Genomic DNA, 18,557 nt, shown 5'->3' on the forward strand with positions numbered 1-18,557 from the left:
GGAATTTCGTTTGTTTTACCTTTTGGAAACACCCCTCTGGAAATCTAACTGCCCTGCATTGCATAGCCAGTGTGGAACTATTCAGAGAGAGTCCAGGCCTGAGGGCTAAAGAGCACTAAGGTTGGACAAGGACTATGGTTAGCCAAAGTGGGGTCATTGGCCAGCCAAAGCGGAATCCTTTGCTACATAGGCTACATTTCAGTTTTGGGTGTGGCTGCAGTGTACAAAGAGGGTCAGATGACCTAGAAGAATGTAATGGCAGAAACTCCTAAATTTTAGGGACTGTTATTTTTGGACGGCAAAATGTCTTCGCGTCATTACGTGTAGTTTGACATGGGGATCATTTTGTTACTTTGTGGCCAAGTCAACAGAGGTTGCAGGTGAGATATGTTTAGACCCGAGGGTCTAAAGGCACAAATGAGTGACACTTGGCACTCTGAGGCCAGTTTTCTACTTAAAGAGAAGGCAAAAACGTGATTTTCAGCTGTGAGCTCGTTTTTTGAGTGCTGTCACAGGTGGGAGAGCTTCAATGGAGTGCTGGCTTACCCTCTATGTACAGTGAGGTGCAGGAGGTCATGACCTACACACCTCTCACTGCTCTCTCTCTCCCCTATTCTTTATGGTTATGCCCCTCTAGTGGGCTCATCAGATTGACCAATGTATAGTTGTGTGGGTTCATGCGCGATTGCCGAGGCAAGAGCCTCTTGCATAGGTACTGGATTAGCTAGCGGCTAATCCCCCGCAGGTACAGGTGAATTCGGAGAGGTTCACGCCCGAAATCTTGTCCGATTGAAAGGGCAAGTAGCCCTACAGGTGCGGGAGCTCGAGGTCTTGCTACAGATGCGACCGGCACGCGAAACGGAGCCCAAAACAGGGAATTACAGCCTGCTGTGTATTTTTGCAGGCTTAGGGTTTTGGCACTAAACGGACCCTAATACCCCCAGGAGGTTCGGGGACGCAAGGGGACCGCTGTACAGGTGATTTGGCACATTTTCACGGCAGAAAACAGAGAATTCATCGTGCTGCAGATTCTCGCCAGGTTTTGCAAAGTGTCCGTATGCGTCGGGAAAGTCATGTAATGCGTGGGGATACTGACTGTGAAGGGTCCTAGTACAGTTATGGTGCCGAAATCGGGCCAGAACAGAAGAAATTCAGCCCAGATTGTGCAAGGCAGCTTGTAGGGAACCACAACTTTTATTCCCTCTTTTAAAGAATAAAGAAATACCGAAAGGGGCGCCTATTTAGGGACCAATCTGGTGTCTGACTCGCATACAGATGCATTCTAGCATCTGTATCCCATTCCCCTCTCTTGTGTTATTATAGCACAGGTAGAATAGACGACTAATAATGGGTGAAAGCTAAATCAAGGTTTGAAATAAAGTCTACCGCCCTTTTTGAAGGTAACAGGCCGTTTACACTAAGGGGACATCCTTGTCTAATCGAGCAACCAAGGGGCCAAGAGTCTGTCAGCTCACCATCAAGAATCGCCGAAGACGAACTGGAAGCATACAAGAAATAAGCGATATTGGCAAATTTAGGACCAAACCCAAGGCAACACATCGTGGTTGCAATGAAGTCCCACTATACAGTATCGAAAGCCTTTTCAATACCAACCTGCATGACAAGCACATCGTGCTGCATATACTTTGCGTATTCCATGCCAATCATCACATTAGCCAAGTTATCATTAATTTGCCGATGTGGTATGAAACCATATTGAGCTTGATGTATTCCTGCAAAAAGGTGATCTTTAATTCTGTTCGCCAATGCCATCTTTCCAAGAAACCGGCAAATCTTGTTTTTCCCATGCTGCATTCATCATGAAAAGCAAGGGCTCTTTCAAAGTCTCCCAAAAAGAGAAAAAACTCCATAGTAAGCCCATCCCAGCTAGGAGATCGCCAGCGGCCCAATGAAAGCAGCGCACTGTGCAATTCAGAATCATTGAAAGGCTCCTCAAGGGAAGGTGCGTCCTGATAAGAAATGATCGGGTGAACATGAGAGAGCAGCAACCGTCGAGCTTGATGCACTGCTAACGGTTCTTGAGGCGGAGCAGCAAAAACTTGTGTATAATGCAAGACCATGGTGTCAATAAGTTCCTGTTTAGAGAATGTCCAAGCACCTGAAGGAGTCTTTACATGCTTGATGCTCTGAGAAAGTCTTCTGTGATGCAAATGCTTTAAAAATTGCTTCGAAGCACATCCTTTATCCGCAAAAGCCCGTTGACAAGCCCGTGGTTGCCATTTTCAAGCTTCCGTTTATCATCAAGTTGTATGCATACAGAGGCCTCACACAACTCCGATAACTCATAGTCAGATAAATGCCTCGAATTAGCCAATTCCTGCAAGTGTTGGCAAGCCTGTTTAGCATCCATAACTTTGCCGCGAGTCCAATGCAAATATTGTTTGCCATAATCTTGAATAGCACATTGCAGTCGCACAAATAATTGAAACCACGCAGCATCAAGATCTAGATGCATGTGAACAATGAAGGGGGGAACCAGTCCAGCAATCATTTCTCGAAAAGCGTCATGGATAAGATAAGCATTATTTATATGTAGCAGACGCTTCCGAGAAAGAGGTCTATCACGATCACGAAGCGATTTCCCAAAGCACAAATTCAATATCACAGGGTGATGATCGGACATCTACAAGGAATAGTCCATTTTCATCATATGTAAAATCATCATAGTGCTGCCTGTGGAGAATATACCATCTATTCAGACGTGCACGATACGAGTGATGAGCAACATGCTGAAAGGTGAAACCCGTGCTGTCCGGATAAAGAGAACGCCACAAGTCAAACATCTGTGCAGAAACCAAGAGATGATCCCATGCTTGTCTCTCCACAAACAACATATGAGAATTGCTTGTGGTGCTATCACCCGCATTAGTAGTATTATTAAAATCACCACAAAGAAGTGCATTGGAGGTCCATGGATAAGAAGAGATATCTCGCCATAAGGCAGCCCTTTGCCCAGAAGCTGCATATGCATACAAACCTGCAAATTTCATAAATTTGACCATTGAACAAGCATTGCACAATCATCCAACGACCCCTCGCTCGGATCATTCCTCACCAGAATTGGCTGTAGCTCATGCCTAACCAATATCATTACTCCAGAGTAATCATGTAAACCAGCATACACAATCCAATAAGCCGCAAAATAAGAGTACTGGCCAACAAACTCGTGGTGATTATGTTCTTGCAATACAACTATATCAGCTCTACATGTATTTACATAGTGCCAGGTTAAGCGTCATTTATGAAGGTTGCATAACCCACGCACCTTATATGAGATGCATTTGATGTGATCCTGCATAGGAGATCATATGTACAAAGGCAAGAGAAGAGGAGGAACTACATAGACGTGCTCATGTGCACGTCTTCTTCCACCACATTTGCGCAAGAGAACAAGTTGATTCAATGCGGAACAGTTGTCTGCAGGGTTCAAATGCGAGGCGGAGGCCTCACCAACAAGTACATCTTTATAAGAATGCATTGCTTTTTCCCATGCATCAATCAACGTACGATTATCATTACATCGGAGTTGCTTAAACGATGCATTCTTATTCGTATTTGTAGATGGAACATAGTTACGAGAGGAGAGGGGTGTGCGAATCTTCACCGTCTTTTTGGGCGTCACCCAAGCACCAGAATCGCTAGACCCCACATTTTTCCCCTTCACAGCATTACCATTACCCGGAGCTGTAGACTTTAGAGACTTGGCTTTTCCTTTTTCCACATTAGGAGCTACATTAACAACCAAACTTCCATTTTGCTTAGACTCACTGAGAGTTTTGCTTGTAGAAATAGGAGCAAGAGATGGAACTACCCAAGCGGGTGGTTGGAGAACGGGTTCAGGTCATTGAGCCCAAACTTACCACAATTGAAACATGAATTTGCAAACTTGCCCCATTCAAATTTGAATGGGCGCTTGCCCACCCACGGATCCCCCGAATGAACCATGATGCCTTCCGTCGTAGGTTTGTCAGTGTCCCATAAAATACAAAACCTATTGGTATTCGCATCCAGCTTTGGAGAACAAATCATCTTCCCAAGTTGTGCAACCAACAGAGGAAAAAAGTGTCTCCAAGCTCGAGGGAAATCTACAATTTTCACCCACACAGGACATTTATGACGAATAAGACTTTGATAGTCCTTTGTCAAAGCCCATGGCAGGACATGGGTCATCTCTGTGCCAAAAAACAATGGAGTCATTTCCAATAACAGGTTTCTGGCTTCAGAATCCGCCAAAAGGACTTCGTAAAAGCCACGAGCACCAAAATAGACACCTCGGACAACCTGACGTTTGAGCAAAAAATCAACCCATTGCCCAACATCTTGCGCAGTAGGCATTTTCCCCGGAAAAAACAAAATAACAGCATTCATTGCATATTGCGCAACCAGGTCCATGAGTTCCTGCATAGGAATACGAACTACGAGAAGAGGGGGTTGTGCATTCTAGGCTTTCCGAGCCTCCTCAAAGTCTTCATACAAACAGGCTTTAATCTCATACGAGGCCTCTGAGAAACTTCCCATGGCTTTCCGACGCTTACACACACACAAAGAGTCGAACATAAAGCAGGAACACCTTACCTAAGTAACGAGCACCCAAAAATACCAGCAGATTTTTTTATCACTTTTTTGTTTTATCAAATTTCTCTGTACAAAAACAAACAGCAGTTGTACAAAAGCCTGTCACTGCTCCACCAAACTGTATACAGAAACCTGCACTGAGTATGCTGAGAACACCCTTTGAGAAAAAAGAGACGATAAAAAAACCCCTTCTGCAGCATACGTAAAAACTGTTGGACAACAAAGCAGGCATCGCCCAAATCAGCCCAACCAGCAGGCGTAGGGGACGGGCACAGGCACAAATTGCAGCACGCCCTGGGTCACCTGCTCGCAGCGCACAAAGGAACGCAGCAGAAAAAGCTGAACGCGAATTCTCTCAGACTTGCTCGCGCTGTCTTTCTTGACTCATACTTGCTCGCGAACTCACTAACAAAGCTGCTCGACACAACACCCCGAAAGCTCAGCACACACACTCACACACCCACACACTCACACACACACATGAGAGAAAAGAAATGTTATATTAACGTCTTCAAAAGGCCATAGTGACCTACGAGACCAGAAAGTTACAAGGTGGTGAATCTGATACAAAGTCAGAGTAACAAAATAACAACAATACAAAACAAAGATATATACTATGGGATCCTAGATTGGTCGCTGTGAACTAAGCAAAAATGGGCGGCTTGCTGGGATAGTTGAATCACAGGAGATCTAGCATCAGTCGTTGGCGGATCTCATCAATCTCCTCCATGGTTAGTAGTCTGACCGGGCGTCGTGTATGCCTATCCAGAGTGCTCCGAATCTGCTGACGTAGCCTCCGTTGATACTGTGTAGTCCTCCGCAGTCGTGGGCGCCTGGGTTTCCCCAGTTCAGTCGCTCGGTCGATCAGTGTGCCTCTGGTGTGAGACGAGGGGGAGCTCTGCTGTGGGAGTGGCTATTGCGGCTGTCCCGTGTCTGCTCTAAAGAAGTCTGTGATCCGTCTTTGAGGCTGGCTAGCCTCGCCACTCTCAGGCTATCTTTGTGTCTATGCAGCTCGAGCAAGAACAAACCCAGGCATCTCTGATCCTCGTATCCCATGACTCTTGAGAGTGGTCCAAAACCCTCTCTCAACAAGCAATGGAAGCGGCCTCGTATCTCGTAGTAGGTGGGGCAGCGGCATGTATAATGCAACTCTGTCTCAGGCTCCATGTCACACAAGGGGCATGTCCTGGCCTCTACTGGTATTCCGCTGTATCTCCCAGTCTCAATCTGCAGCTGGTGAGAAGATGTGCGTAACTGGCCAATAGCACATCGTATCCCATGAGACAAGCGGGTGTCCATGTATCTGGGTCTCGTCACAAAACCATCCTCCGTAAGCTGGAGAAGGTCGTCTCTGTAGAAAGCCATCTTCGTGCCAAATTCCTGTGCTGGCTGTATCCATGTCCTCGTGGTGTCTAGCTGGGTCAGGTCTTGGCGGATGAGCTTGGTGATCTCTGACTGTGTAAGAGTGAGAGATGGTGCATCCAATGAGTACTGAATGGTGGCAGCCTGTCTATGCCGACCCCATGCGCCTGAAACCATGATGCCATCTCCCCATACAAGCATGTTGTATCTCCTTGCATGGCTAACTGTCGAGAGGACTCAAGTGCAATGCGAGCATATCTGTCTCTAGGAAGTTCCCATGTGCGGTTTATGAAGGAGACTGATCTGGTGAGCGCCTCCACCACTAGTGGGGGGGCCGCTAGCTCTGCTCGGATAATGGCCCGTGGTACTGATGCCTTGGCTCTAATGAGCCGCGAGATCATAGGGACGAGAGGTTTCTCCATGTTCTCCCATCCATCTGTGCAACCCGGCCTCCCGTGGTGATCCAATGAAGGTCCCCATATCTCAGCTCCATAGAGCAATGCTGAAGCCACCAAAGTGTCAAAGAGCCAGAGCTTCGTGCGGGGCTCCTGAAATTGAACCTGCAAACACATCTTCTCCAATCTACCCAATGCTGTGTGGGCTCTAGTCAGTCTGGTCTCTTCTGCTCTTCTGAGTGAGAATGCAGGTCCGCTAAAAACCACTCCAAGGTAGGTGTAAGCATCTGTATACTCCACAATCTCCTGGCCGTATGTGAATGTAGGTGCTGACCTCGTGATCCACTGTGGGGTGGTATTAAATAACCTTGGTTTTACCAAGGGTGATAGACAAACCACTTTCGTGGGCAAACCTATGCAAAGCATCCAATTGACGTTGCATTGCCTTTGGAGATTTCGAGATCAACACTATATCATCAGCATATAACAACAGTGGAATCCATGTCCCTGCCAACTGTGCACCTCTATCACCATCGCTCTCAATGTAGTCAGAAACCTCATCCACATACATACCGAAAAGAGTAGGAGAGAGCGGGCAGCTGAAACCGGCATGTTCAATCCAAAAAGGGCGGTAAACTTTACTTCAAACCTTGATTTAGCTTTCACCCATTATTAGTCGTCTATTCTACCTGTGCTATAATGACACAAGAGAGGGGAGAGGGATACAGGCTGCTAGATTGCACCTGTATGAGTAGACCAGCACCAGATTGGCCCTTAACTTAGGCGCCCTTTCGGTATTTCTTTATTGTTTAAAAGAGGGAATAAACGCTGAGGTTCCCTACAAGATGCCCCGCACAAACTTGGCTGAATTTCAATTGTTCCGGCCCGATTTTGGCAACATAACTGTACTAGGACCCTTCACAGTCAGTATTCCCACGCATTGAGCGACTTTCCCGACGCATACGGGCACTTTGCAAAACCTGGCGAGAATCTGCAGCACGCTGAATCCTCTGTTTTCAGCCCTGAAAATGTGCCAGATCACCTGTACAGCGGTCCCCTCGCGTCCCCGAACCTCCTAGGGGTATTAGGGACCGTTTAGGGCCAAAACCCTAAACCTGCAAAAATACACAGCAGGCTGTAATTTACTGTTTCCCGCTCCACTTCGTGTGCCGGTCGCATCCGTAGCAAGTCCTTGAGCTCCCGCACGTGTAGGGCTACTTGCCCTTTGAATCGGACGAGATTTCTGGCGTGAAACCTCTCCGAATTCACCTGTACCTGCGGGGGATTAGCCGCTAGCTAATCCAGTACCTGTGCAAGAGGCTCTTGCCTCGCCAATCGCGGATGAACCCACACAATTGTACATTGGTCAAATGAAAAGCCCACTAGAGGGGCATAACATACTGCCATAGGGGGGAGAGAGGGCAGTGCGTAGCGTGCAGGGCATCACTCTTGGCACCGCACTGTACATAGGAGGGAAAGCAAGCACTCCATAGCTCTTAACTTGTGACAAAATCTGACACATTTATAAGCATTTTCCCGTTTCGGGGTTGCCGCCTAAAAATCTCCCAACCGGTTGCCCAGTTGACTTCACGGCAGAGTAAGAAAATGTTCCCCTTGTCATTCCGGAGGTAATGACGCAAACGCATTTTCAGGTCCCAGAATAGCAGTTCCCTAAATTTTAGGAGATGCTGCCATTGTATCTCTCTAGGTCATCTGACCCTCTTTGTACACTGCAGCCACACTCAGAACTGAAATGTAGGCTCTGTAGCAAAGGATTCCACTTTGGCTAGTCAATGACCCCACTTTGGCTAACCATAGTCTTTGTCCAACCTTAGTGCTCTCTTGCCCTCATGCCTGGACTCCCTCTGGACAGTTCCACACTAGCTATGCAATGCAGGGCAGTTAGATTTCTCGAAGGGTGTTTCCAAAAAGTGAAAGTAAATAACTAATAAGAATGAAATCAAGAAAAAGGATAGATAGTAGTCACACGCTGGTGACAGCAGCCCTGCTTCACCCTAATAGTGGAGTGAACCGGTGTAGAAAGCCCCTGAGGGGTGCGTACATGCCCTACTACTGATCTGTATAATGCCATGACCCCCAAATGAGCTCTGTGGGTACTCCCATTTCCTGTAATCTGCGCATCAATAGAGCTCTGGGTACTGAAAGAGCCGCCACGCCTCACGCGAGTTCGGACTCGAGAATAGCTGGTATAGATCCTGCTCGAGTCGGGCCAAAAAAGCCCTCTTCTGCCGCCGCACCAGGCGTCGGATGTCAATCTGTGACTGTCTGTGAGTGACGTCTTTGTGGCTGTATCCATGTCCTCGTGGTGTCTAGCTGGTCAGGTCTTGGCGGATGAGCTTGGTGATCTCTGACTGTGTAAGAGTGAGAGATGGTGTATCCAATGAGTACTGAATGGTGGCAGCATGTCTATGCTAACCCCATGTGCCTGAAACCATGATGCCATCTCCCCATGCCAGCATGTTGTATCTCCTTGCATGGCTAACTGTCGAGAGGACTCAAGTGCAATGCGAGCATATCTGTCTCTAGGAAGTTCCCATGTGCGGTTTATGAAGGAGACTGATCTGGTGAGCGCCTCCACCACTAGTGGGGGGGCCGCTAGCTTTGCTCGGATAATGGCCCGTGGTACTGATGCCTGGCTCTAATGAGCCGCGAGATCATAGGGACGAGAGGTTTCTCCATGTTCTCCCATCCATCTGTGCAACCCGGCCTCCCGTGGTGATCCAATGAAGGTCCCCATATCTCAGCTCCATAGAGCAATGCTGAAGCCACCAAAGTGTCAAAGAGCCAGAGCTTCGTGCGGGGCTCCTGAAATTGAACCTGGAAACACATCTTCTCCAATCTACCCAATGCTGTGTGGGCTCTAGTCAGTGTGGTCTCTTTTGCTCTTCTGAGTGTAAATGCAGGTCCGCTAAAAACCACTCCAAGGTAGGTGTAAGCATCTGTGTACTCCACAGTCTCCTGGCCGTATGTGAATGTAGGTGCTGACCTCGTGATCCACTGTGGGGTGGTATTAAATAACCTTGGTTTTACCAAGGGTGATAGACAAACCACTTTCGTGGGCAAACCTATGCAAAGCATGCAATTGACGTTGCATTCCCTTTGGAGATTTGGAGATCAACACTATATCATCAGCATATAACAACAGTGGAATCCATGTCCCTGCCAACTGTGCACCTCTATCACCATCGCTCTCAATGTAGTCAGAAACCTCATCCACATACATACCGAAAAGAGTCGGAGAGAGCGGGCAGCTCAAACCGGCCTGTTCAATCCAAAAAGGGCGGTAGACTTTACTTCAAACCTTGATTTAGCTTTCACCCATTATTAGTCGTCTATTCTACCTGTGCTATAATGACACAAGAGAGGGGAGAGGGATACAGGCTGCTAGATTGCACCTGTATGAGTAGACCAACACCAGATTGGCCCCTAACTTATGCGCCCCTTTCGGTATTTCTTTATTGTTTAAAAGAGAGAATAAATGCTGAGGTTCCCTACAAGCTGCCCCGCACAAACTCGGCTGAATTTCAACTATTCCAACCCGATTTCGGCAGCATAACTGTATTAGGATCCTTCACAGTCAGTATTCCCACGCATTGAATGACTTTCCCGACGCATACGAGCACTTTGCAAAACCTGGCGAGAATCTGCAGCATGCTGAATCCTCTGTTTTCAGCCCTGAAAATGCGCCAGATCACCTGTACAGCGGTCCCCTCGCGTCCCCGAACCTCCTAGGGGTATTAGGGACCGTTTAGGGCCAAAACCCTAAACCTGCAAAAATACACAGCAGGCTGTAATTTACTGTTTCCCGCTCCGTTTCGCGTGTCGGTCGCATCCGTAGCAAGTCCTTGAGCTCCCGCACGTGTAGGGCTACTTGCCCTTTGAATCGGACGAGATTTCTAGCGTGAAACCTCTCCGAATTCACCTGTACCTGCGGGGGATTAATCGCTAGCTAATACAGTACCTGTGCAAGAGGCTCTTGCCTCGGCAATCGCGCATGAACCCACACAACTGTACATTGGTCAAATGAAAAGCCCACTAGAGGGGCATAACATACTGCCATAGGGGGGAGAGAGGGCAATGCGTAGCGTGCAGGGCATCACTCCTGGCACCGCACTGTGCATAAGAGGGAAAGCAAGCACTCCATAGCTCTTTACCTGTGACAAAACTAAAAATGAGGCTCTCCCCCTCCTAAATTCAGCGCCAACTCTTGTTGCATGAGGCAAGTGCACCAGAAGGTGCCACTTGGCACATTTATAAGCATTTTCCCGTTTCGGGGTTGCCGCCTAAAAATCTCCCAATCGGTTGCCCAGTTGACTTCACGGCAGAGTAAGAAAATGTTCCCCTTGTCATTCCGGAGGTAATGACGCAAACACATTTTCAGGTCCCAAAATAGCAGTTCCCTAAATTTTAGGAGATGCTGCCATTGTATCTTTCTAGGTCATATGACCCTCTTTGTACACTGCAGCCACACCTAGAACTGAAATGTAGGCTCTGTAGCAAAGGATTCCACTTTGGCTAGTCAATGACCCCACTTTGGCTAACCATAGTCTTTGTCCAACCTTAGTGCTCTCTTGCCCTCATGCCTGGACTCCCTCTGGACAGTTCCACACTAGCTATGTAATGCAGGGCAGTTAGATTTCTCGAGGGGTGTTTTCAAAAAGTGAAAGTAAATAAATAATAAGAATGAAATCAACAAAAAGGATAGATAGTAGTCACACGCTAGTGACAGCAGCCCTGCTTCACCCCAATAGTGGAGTGAACCGGTGTAGAAAGTCCCTGAGGGGTGCGTACATGCCCTACTACTAATCTGTACAATGCCATGATCCCCCAAATTAGCTCTGTGGGTACTCCCATTTTCTGAAATCTGCGCATCAATAGAGCTCTGGGTACTGAAAGAGCCGCCACGCCTCACGTGAGTCCGGACTCAAGACTAGTTGGTATAGATCTTGCTCGAGTCTGGCCAAAAAAGCCCTCTTCTTCCGCCGCACCAGGCGTTGGAAGTCAATTTGTGACTGTCTGTGAGGGACGTCCCCAAAAGCACCTTCCTCTGATGTCTGGCTCTAGTCTGGCGGCACTCCTCATCGTACCAGTTTTTCTGAGGCAGGCTCCCTGATCGGCGTCTCTGCTCAGGCTTGGTGTGTGGGTATGCCTCTGCTGCTGCATCATGTAATGTCTGTGTTAGTATAGTAGTTAGCTCCTCCAGAGGTCGCCCCGGGTCCACAGTGCATAGGCGTCTGTAGATTCCGTCTATGTACACAGAATCCGTCTCCCGTGTGAAGGTGTAGCGAGTAGGGGCTGCTACCCGTGGCCTGTGTGTTACACTGAACTGGAAGGAGACGGTCATCGACGCCGGAGCATGGTCCACTGCCACCTCGACCGGTCTGGGCCCAACTGTATGATTGTGGATAGTAGAGATGAGATTCGGCTGTGCCATGACATAGTCCACTGTGCTGGCTCCATGTCTGTGTGGGAAGCATGTGAAACCTCGCGCAACAAGAAATCTCTGTAGGCCATTCAAGATGGCCAATCCATGTGCGGTGCCCATGTCTATCAAGTGTCGCCCGTACTCAGTATATTCCACATCGTGTGATAGTTTGGACAGGCCCGTCTCTACAACATCTAGCTCTCTTAGCATCTCCTTTGAAGTGTCATAAAACATTGTCTGGTGATGGGTAGTCCTAGCATTGAAGTCCCCTAGAATGATAATGTCACCATCTCTAGAGAACTCCCATATGTCATCATCCAAAATAGAGAAAGGGGACTGTCCTCTGGGTGATGCATAAACTGATGTACTCGGGGGAAAGTAGCAAATAGCAAGGTATAGATATCTGCCTGTCTCTGCTTTCAATCTCACCCACATGTACCTATCGTGCTCATCCCTCCGGGCTATATGTATCAATGGTTGCAGATCCTCTCTAAATAACACTTCCACTCCCCCCGAGCCCCGTCCTATGTGCTTTGAGCGTGTCTCCTGTCTGTAAGTTGTCTCCCACCTGTATCCATTGATGTGAGGCATGGATTGCCCAGGGGCGTGGTGTGTCTCAGAGTAAAAGATGATGTCTCTTCCTAGTAAAGCTATCCTTAAAAGCACCCACGTCAAGACGCATAGATCCATTACAGTTCCAGGCAGCCACTTGGAGTGTGGTCCCATAAGTCTCGCACCGTCATGTGGAGCGTCGCTCTAGGATTACCACTCTTCCATCTCGGTAAAAGGCAATCTTGCCTTTTCCCCTTGCCGCTCTAATCTCCGGCATTACTTCCTGCATATGAGCGATGTGCGAGAGGGTGAGATCATCCCCGAGAAAGATGCCCGTCTCTTTAAGAGCTGGTCTTTTCTTCAAGAAGGACTTCTTCGCTTCCATGGAGGGAAAACGGAGGATGAGTGCTCTTTCTTTTGAGGTTTCCCCACTGCTTCCATTTTTCTTTATGTTGTCCACTCTCCATGCTCTTGTGTGCGTCGGCTCATGAACCCCCATCAGGGCTATGAGTTCTTTTACCTGTTCTTCCACATTGCCTTTGTCTTTAAGACCGCAAATTCTCACATGTAAAGCGCACACCTGTCTTCTTTGCTCCTCCTCTAGTGTCTGATTAATGATAGTGGGTGTGGATGTGGGCGTTATTTCCTTGCCTTTTCCTTTCTTGGCCACCTTGATCCATTTCTCGGCTTCATCCGCCTTCTGTTGAGTTTTGGTAAGAACATCCACCCAAGAAGTCGTCATTTCTTTGTGTTGCTCTTCTCCCTCTTTGATGGCCTGTACTTGCTCCTTGATCGTGTTGATTTCTTCGATTATTGAGGGTTGCAGTTCGCCCTCTTACAGTGTGTTTCTTGATTGTGCTTCGGCCAGATCTTTCTTGAGTGATGCAATCTCTTCATCCTGAGTCGTCACTCGGTCTTCCAGCGTATTTATCTTGCTCTCTTGGATCAACACGCGTCCTTCGAGCATGTTTATTGTGCCCAAGAGATTGCGGTTCATCTTGGTGATGGTCTCCGTCATTTCCTCTTTGCACTTTTGAATGGCATCCTCTTTTCACCAAGAGGCCAAGGGCCCGCAACTTGGAGCTTGCATGTTGGGAAGCTCGTGTCCACTGACTTGAGTCCCTTTGGCGGCTCATGATGGGCTCGTCCAGAAAACGGCCCGAGACCATGTCTTGCTTGACGCGCGCGGGAGCCTTGGTGGCACCGCGCGGAGTTGAAGTTTAGCTGAGTGCGGAAGCGTCTTTAGGATCAATGTTGAGCAAACGGGCCATTCGTGCCTTGAGCGTATATTTAAGAGGTCCCCCTGGAACTCTCTCAGGCCACTTTGGGCTAACTTGGAAAAATGCCGAAAAGTCCCTGGTGGGCTGAACCTGCCAACAGCCCGTCAGTTGAGAACGAGGAGCGCCATGGGCGTGCGTTCATGAATGTGCATGGCTGATCTCGAAGAGGAAGCCGAGGTCTCCCCGTGGAGTACCTAAACGTCCAAATCGGACATACCGTCCGCGTGTAGCATCGAGCCGATGCTCGCCGAAACGAACCGACTACGAATCTGCCGCAGCCTTCGTCTGCGAACGAGGAGCGCCTCAGGCGTGCGTTCGTGAATGTACATAGCTGAGCTTGAAGAGGAAGTCAAGACCTCCGCGTGGAGTACTTGAACGTCCAAAACGGATCACCTGTCCGCGTGTGGCGCCTTGCCGATGTTTGCTGAAGAGACCCGCCGGCTACGAGCCGACGGCCCCGAAACTGGGTCATGGAGTCCCCATGCGTGGCGGACTCCCCCGATTACCTCCACGTGATGAAGTGGGGGGGGACACTCCCGTTACCGGGCACTCTCAAACCCCCGCACGTGTCCATAGTACCTAGACGGTGAGGTGAGGTGAGGTGAGGAGAGAGAGAGAGAGAGAGAGAGAGAGAGAGAGAGAGAGAGAGAGAGAGAGAGATCTTTCTTCTCTTGTCCAGGAATGAGCTGAAAATATTTTCAGGAGAAGTAGTTCGTTTTGGGAATCATTGTCGAGATCCTCAATGGCACCAATTGGATCGACTCTTCCAAAAGTGAGCCTCTTTAATTTTAGCGTTTCTTTTGGTGTTGTTTTTTCATGCAAAAGGTAACTTTTTTTCTAGCAATGAAGCTATACTTCCTGTGCACGAGTTTAATGACAAGCTTCTGATATCATGCTTCTTGGATTAAAGTCTGGATCTGGAGGGTTTTACACAAAGGCAGACTAGGGAAGAGGCAGAGAATGAAATGCAAAACTTGATGACTTCAGCACAATATACAGCTGTAAGTTTCTCAGAGTTGCTGTTTGTGAGTCAAAGCCAGGGCTCAAAAATATGTTGCACATGCTGTGAGTCTTTTGAAGTTCAAGGGACAGTTTAGGTGTAAAAGTGAAATTGTGAATCTTGCTGATTGATTGATGATCCCTGGCGTGTTATTCAAGGATTTTTGCAGAATGGTTTTCACCTTTTCAATTGTGAGTTTAAGGTGACTCTCTCTCATATCCTGATTACAAGCATGGGTACACGGGATGCTGCTTGGCTGAAAGCAACAAACAGTCCTTTTTGAAAATGGGTTTCTCCATTCTGCTGTCTCTCTTCAGTTGTAAACACGGTATGAAGGGCTGTCCAAGACTGCAATGGCAATGTATGATGGAGCTGATTGTTAAATGGCTTGTGGATGACTGCCAGGAGTCTATACCTTGCACTTTCCTTTAAATGTGAATCTGGGCATATCCTGGATTCTTTAAGCTAGGTTTATATAAGGCTGCAATCGCAATGCATCCACTCCTCCTGCTGATGCCAAAAATTATTCGTCCGATACGCTTTGGGCTGAAGTTGCAGTCTTTTAGTCCTATTCCACTGTTTGATGAAAATTCAGGCTTCAAAAGCGTTCCATGAATGAAAATGCAGTACACTTGCCTCCTCTGTTAGAGTTATGGCATCTCTCTGGATTCATTCAGTTGGTCCTAGACTCCTAGTTTCTCCCAGCGACAGGTGTTAGGGAGTGAGGACTGTTTTGTGGCTGTGCCTGGGCAGAGTGAGGTTGTTCTCATGTGGGGATTTTGCAGCCATGTTTAGCTTGGTTGGTCCCATGGCCATGTAGGCTCTTGCAGGCCTCGGATATTTTATTCCAGCCTCTCCTATTTTTTCCTCAGGCACTGGTACCATCTGCTGCCTTGTGCCATGCTTTCCCCTATTTTATGAGGTCGTGAGGCATGAGGCTGGGTTGGTCAGCTGGCTGAGGTACATATATATGTGCCCGGGGGGGGGGGGGGGTTACTTCTACAAACACATCAGTTAGAACTCACAGGGGGGCAGCCTCTCGGGTGCAGATGAGGGCAAGGCTGGCAGGTACTGGAGGACATCTTCCTAGCGTTTCTGCCCAGCTTCTCGTGCACTTCCCTCCTCAGGGCAGCCTTACATGGCTTTCTGTTCTTGTAGTGGCAGAGTTTCTCATCTGAGATCCAGATTCAGATCTAGTTTGCCAGGAGGAGATGCGCTAGATCTATGCTCTAAGAGCATGTTAGAGGTGGTACCCATGCGGAGACCATGTCAGTGGTCTCTTGTGCATGAGCAGATGGCAGTAGCACTCACAATTGTGTGTACCTCGGGTCTATCCATTGGGGCATGTCAGATCTGTCATGGACCACCCTTGGTCACTTGTGTGAGTAGTTTGTTATCAGCATGGAGAGCCTTTCCTAGATCTCTCTTTCTCTCTCTCTCTCTCTCTCTCTCATTTTCAGATGTCCGTCTCTTCTTACCTCAATGATCTCTCTTCTCCACAGTTGCCTTGTTCATTCATATGGCATTTGAGGTGTTCTCTTGTGTGAGAGGATCTTATCAGAGTGAGCGAGATTGGAATCAAGGTGTCCATCGGATCACACGCCAGTTCTTGTCTTCACTGCATCTTCCGCTGCCTATTCTGACATGGTATCAGAGCCCTAGGTGACGGAACCACCTTGGATGCTCGGTATACGCTGATCCGGTGCCGTTTTGGACTTGATTGAGAGTGAAGAAGCTTGCTGTTTTTTTCTGGTCGGGGGCTGATTTGGGTATGTGGAGGCTATGGATCCTCGTCTACGACTTCCCTGTCTTTTACCCTTGATTACCCCGACCTCTCTTCACCAAGGAAAGTCGATGGAGGTTACACAATGTGGAGCATTGCTGGATTGTTTCGGTTTTCCCAGATGGAGTTATGTTGCCGTGCCTTTCGGCAAGGGGACCATGCATGCGGCTTACCTAGGCCATCTCACCCAGTTGGGAACATATTTGGGTGGCACATCACGCAACACAGATGCAATCACAAGACATCAAGACATAAATTCTCCAATGAATAGTCCCCCTGAGAACCAAGGTCCATGCCATGAGAAATGCAAAGGCCACACATCCCTATGAATACTCCCTCCGAAAACCTAAGTCTGAGCCATGAGATTCAAAGGCCATATACAACCAAACATCCCCGAAACCACAGCCTGCGACGTTTGGAGGTTCCATGTACAACTAAACGCTCCCTAGACCACAACGTGCGTCGGTTAGAGGTTTCTAATTACAACATCCACATGAATACTCCTCAAGGCCCGAGCGATGAGTTGATTCAGATCTTTCAATCACTATTTTCCATTGAATACTCCTCCCATACCAATGTACGAGCCATGAGTTATTAACAAGGAATAATACAATTGAAAACCAGAATCAATCAACCTCAATCGACATCAAGCCAAGTTCAAAATAGATAAATTCTATTTCAAACAATTTTGCAAACATTATTCTCACACAAAGTTCAAAAGTATCTAAATACAAAGCAAACTTATAATCATTCTGGGTTTGTCTCTGCTAGTCGAACTTGAAGTACGATTGCCTTGTCGTTCTATACCAAAGAAATGGTTCAAATTTAGATATGAATGGTAGCATCGTTCTTGTTGTGCCATGGCATGCCCAAAAGAGCGTTGCAATGCCCAAAGTTCATGTGAAAGTCTGCCTTGCCATTGTACGCTTGGATGTTGACTGAAAGAACACCAATGAGTGGTACAACTTTATTACCCCGTGGCTAGCTCGATCACAAGTTCTCCATGTTACATGCTTGGACACTCCCAAGCGAGACATCAGTAGCAACAGAAGAACATAAACTGCAAAATCACTGAACTTAGAGAGAGAGAGAGAGAGAGAGAGAGAGAGAGAGAGAGAGAGAGAGAGAGAGAGAGAGAGAGAGAGAGAGAGAGAGAGAGAGAGAGAGAGAGAGATGAAATGAAATGAAATGTTATATTAACGTCTTCAAAAGGCCAAAATGACCTATAAACCAAAGCGTTACAATGTGGTGAATCTGATACAAAGTCAGAGTAACAAAATGATAAAATAAAAGTACCGTGGGATCCTAAACTGGTAGGTGTGAACTAAGCAGCTAGCTGGGATAGCTATATCACAAGTCACAAGAAATCCAGCATCGGTTGCTGGCGGATCTCATCAATCTCCTGCATGGATAGTAGTCTGACGGGGCGTCGTGCATGTCGGGCCAAAGTTATCTGAATCCTCTGATGTAGCCTCCGTCTATGCTGTGTAGTCCTCCGTAGTCGCGGGCGTCTGGATCTCCCCAGCTCAGTCGCTCGATCGATCAATGTGCCTCTGGTGTGAGGCGACAAGATCTGCTGTGGTAATAGCTCCTCTAGGTGTCCAGTGTCTGCTCTAAAGAAGTCTGTGATGTGTCTCTTGAGACTGGCTAGCCTCTCCTCTCATCAGACTCTCTCTGTGTCTGCGCAACTCGAGCAGGAACAAACCCATGCATCTTTGATCCTCGTAGCTCATGACTCTGGACAGTGGTCCAAAGCCCTCTCTGAACAAGCAGTGGAAGCGGCCTCGTATCTCGTAGTAGACAGAGAGAATTGACACGGCACGGCGGAGTTTCGAGCCAAGATGCACTAGCCCTAAAGATTGGCGGCCCTTCCGGCATTTCTTTATTATTATGCTTGCAAAGTACAACTCTCTCTAAGATTGTGTCCATATGCTTTGCAGAGGAGTAGCCCAAAGGGCGCTTTCAAACAGTTTAAGGGATGCCAAAAAGTACAGTCCCAAAAGCATTCAATCTATAGGCATTTCACCACAAAAAGCATCTGGACCAAAATCACTACGTAAAACTGTCCACAACCAGCTTGCTACATGGCACTGTTAGCACAAATCACAAAATTCCGAACAACTTGCCACGTCAGCCATAGTTA

At 47.8% G+C, this 18,557-nt stretch overlaps 1 protein-coding gene across 2 annotated transcripts in view; it reads left to right on the forward strand.

The window, feature by feature from the left end:
• LOC147438280 (protein PSK SIMULATOR 1-like) overlaps nt 1-18,557 on the forward strand; it is a 110,997-nt gene that overhangs the window by 76,789 nt on the left and 15,651 nt on the right. For both annotated transcript variants that reach the window (XM_086487578.1, XM_086487579.1), the window contains exons 3-4: nt 14,311-14,403; nt 14,542-14,632. In XM_086487578.1, the coding sequence (XP_086343704.1) occupies nt 14,311-14,403; nt 14,542-14,632 (184 nt within the window). The remainder of the gene's footprint in view (nt 1-14,310; nt 14,404-14,541; nt 14,633-18,557) is intronic.

Source organism: Adiantum capillus-veneris, chromosome 17 (assembly GCF_014529385.1).
Source record: "Adiantum capillus-veneris isolate H3 chromosome 17, ASM1452938v2, whole genome shotgun sequence".
Taxonomy (NCBI): Eukaryota; Viridiplantae; Streptophyta; class Polypodiopsida; order Polypodiales; family Pteridaceae; genus Adiantum; species Adiantum capillus-veneris.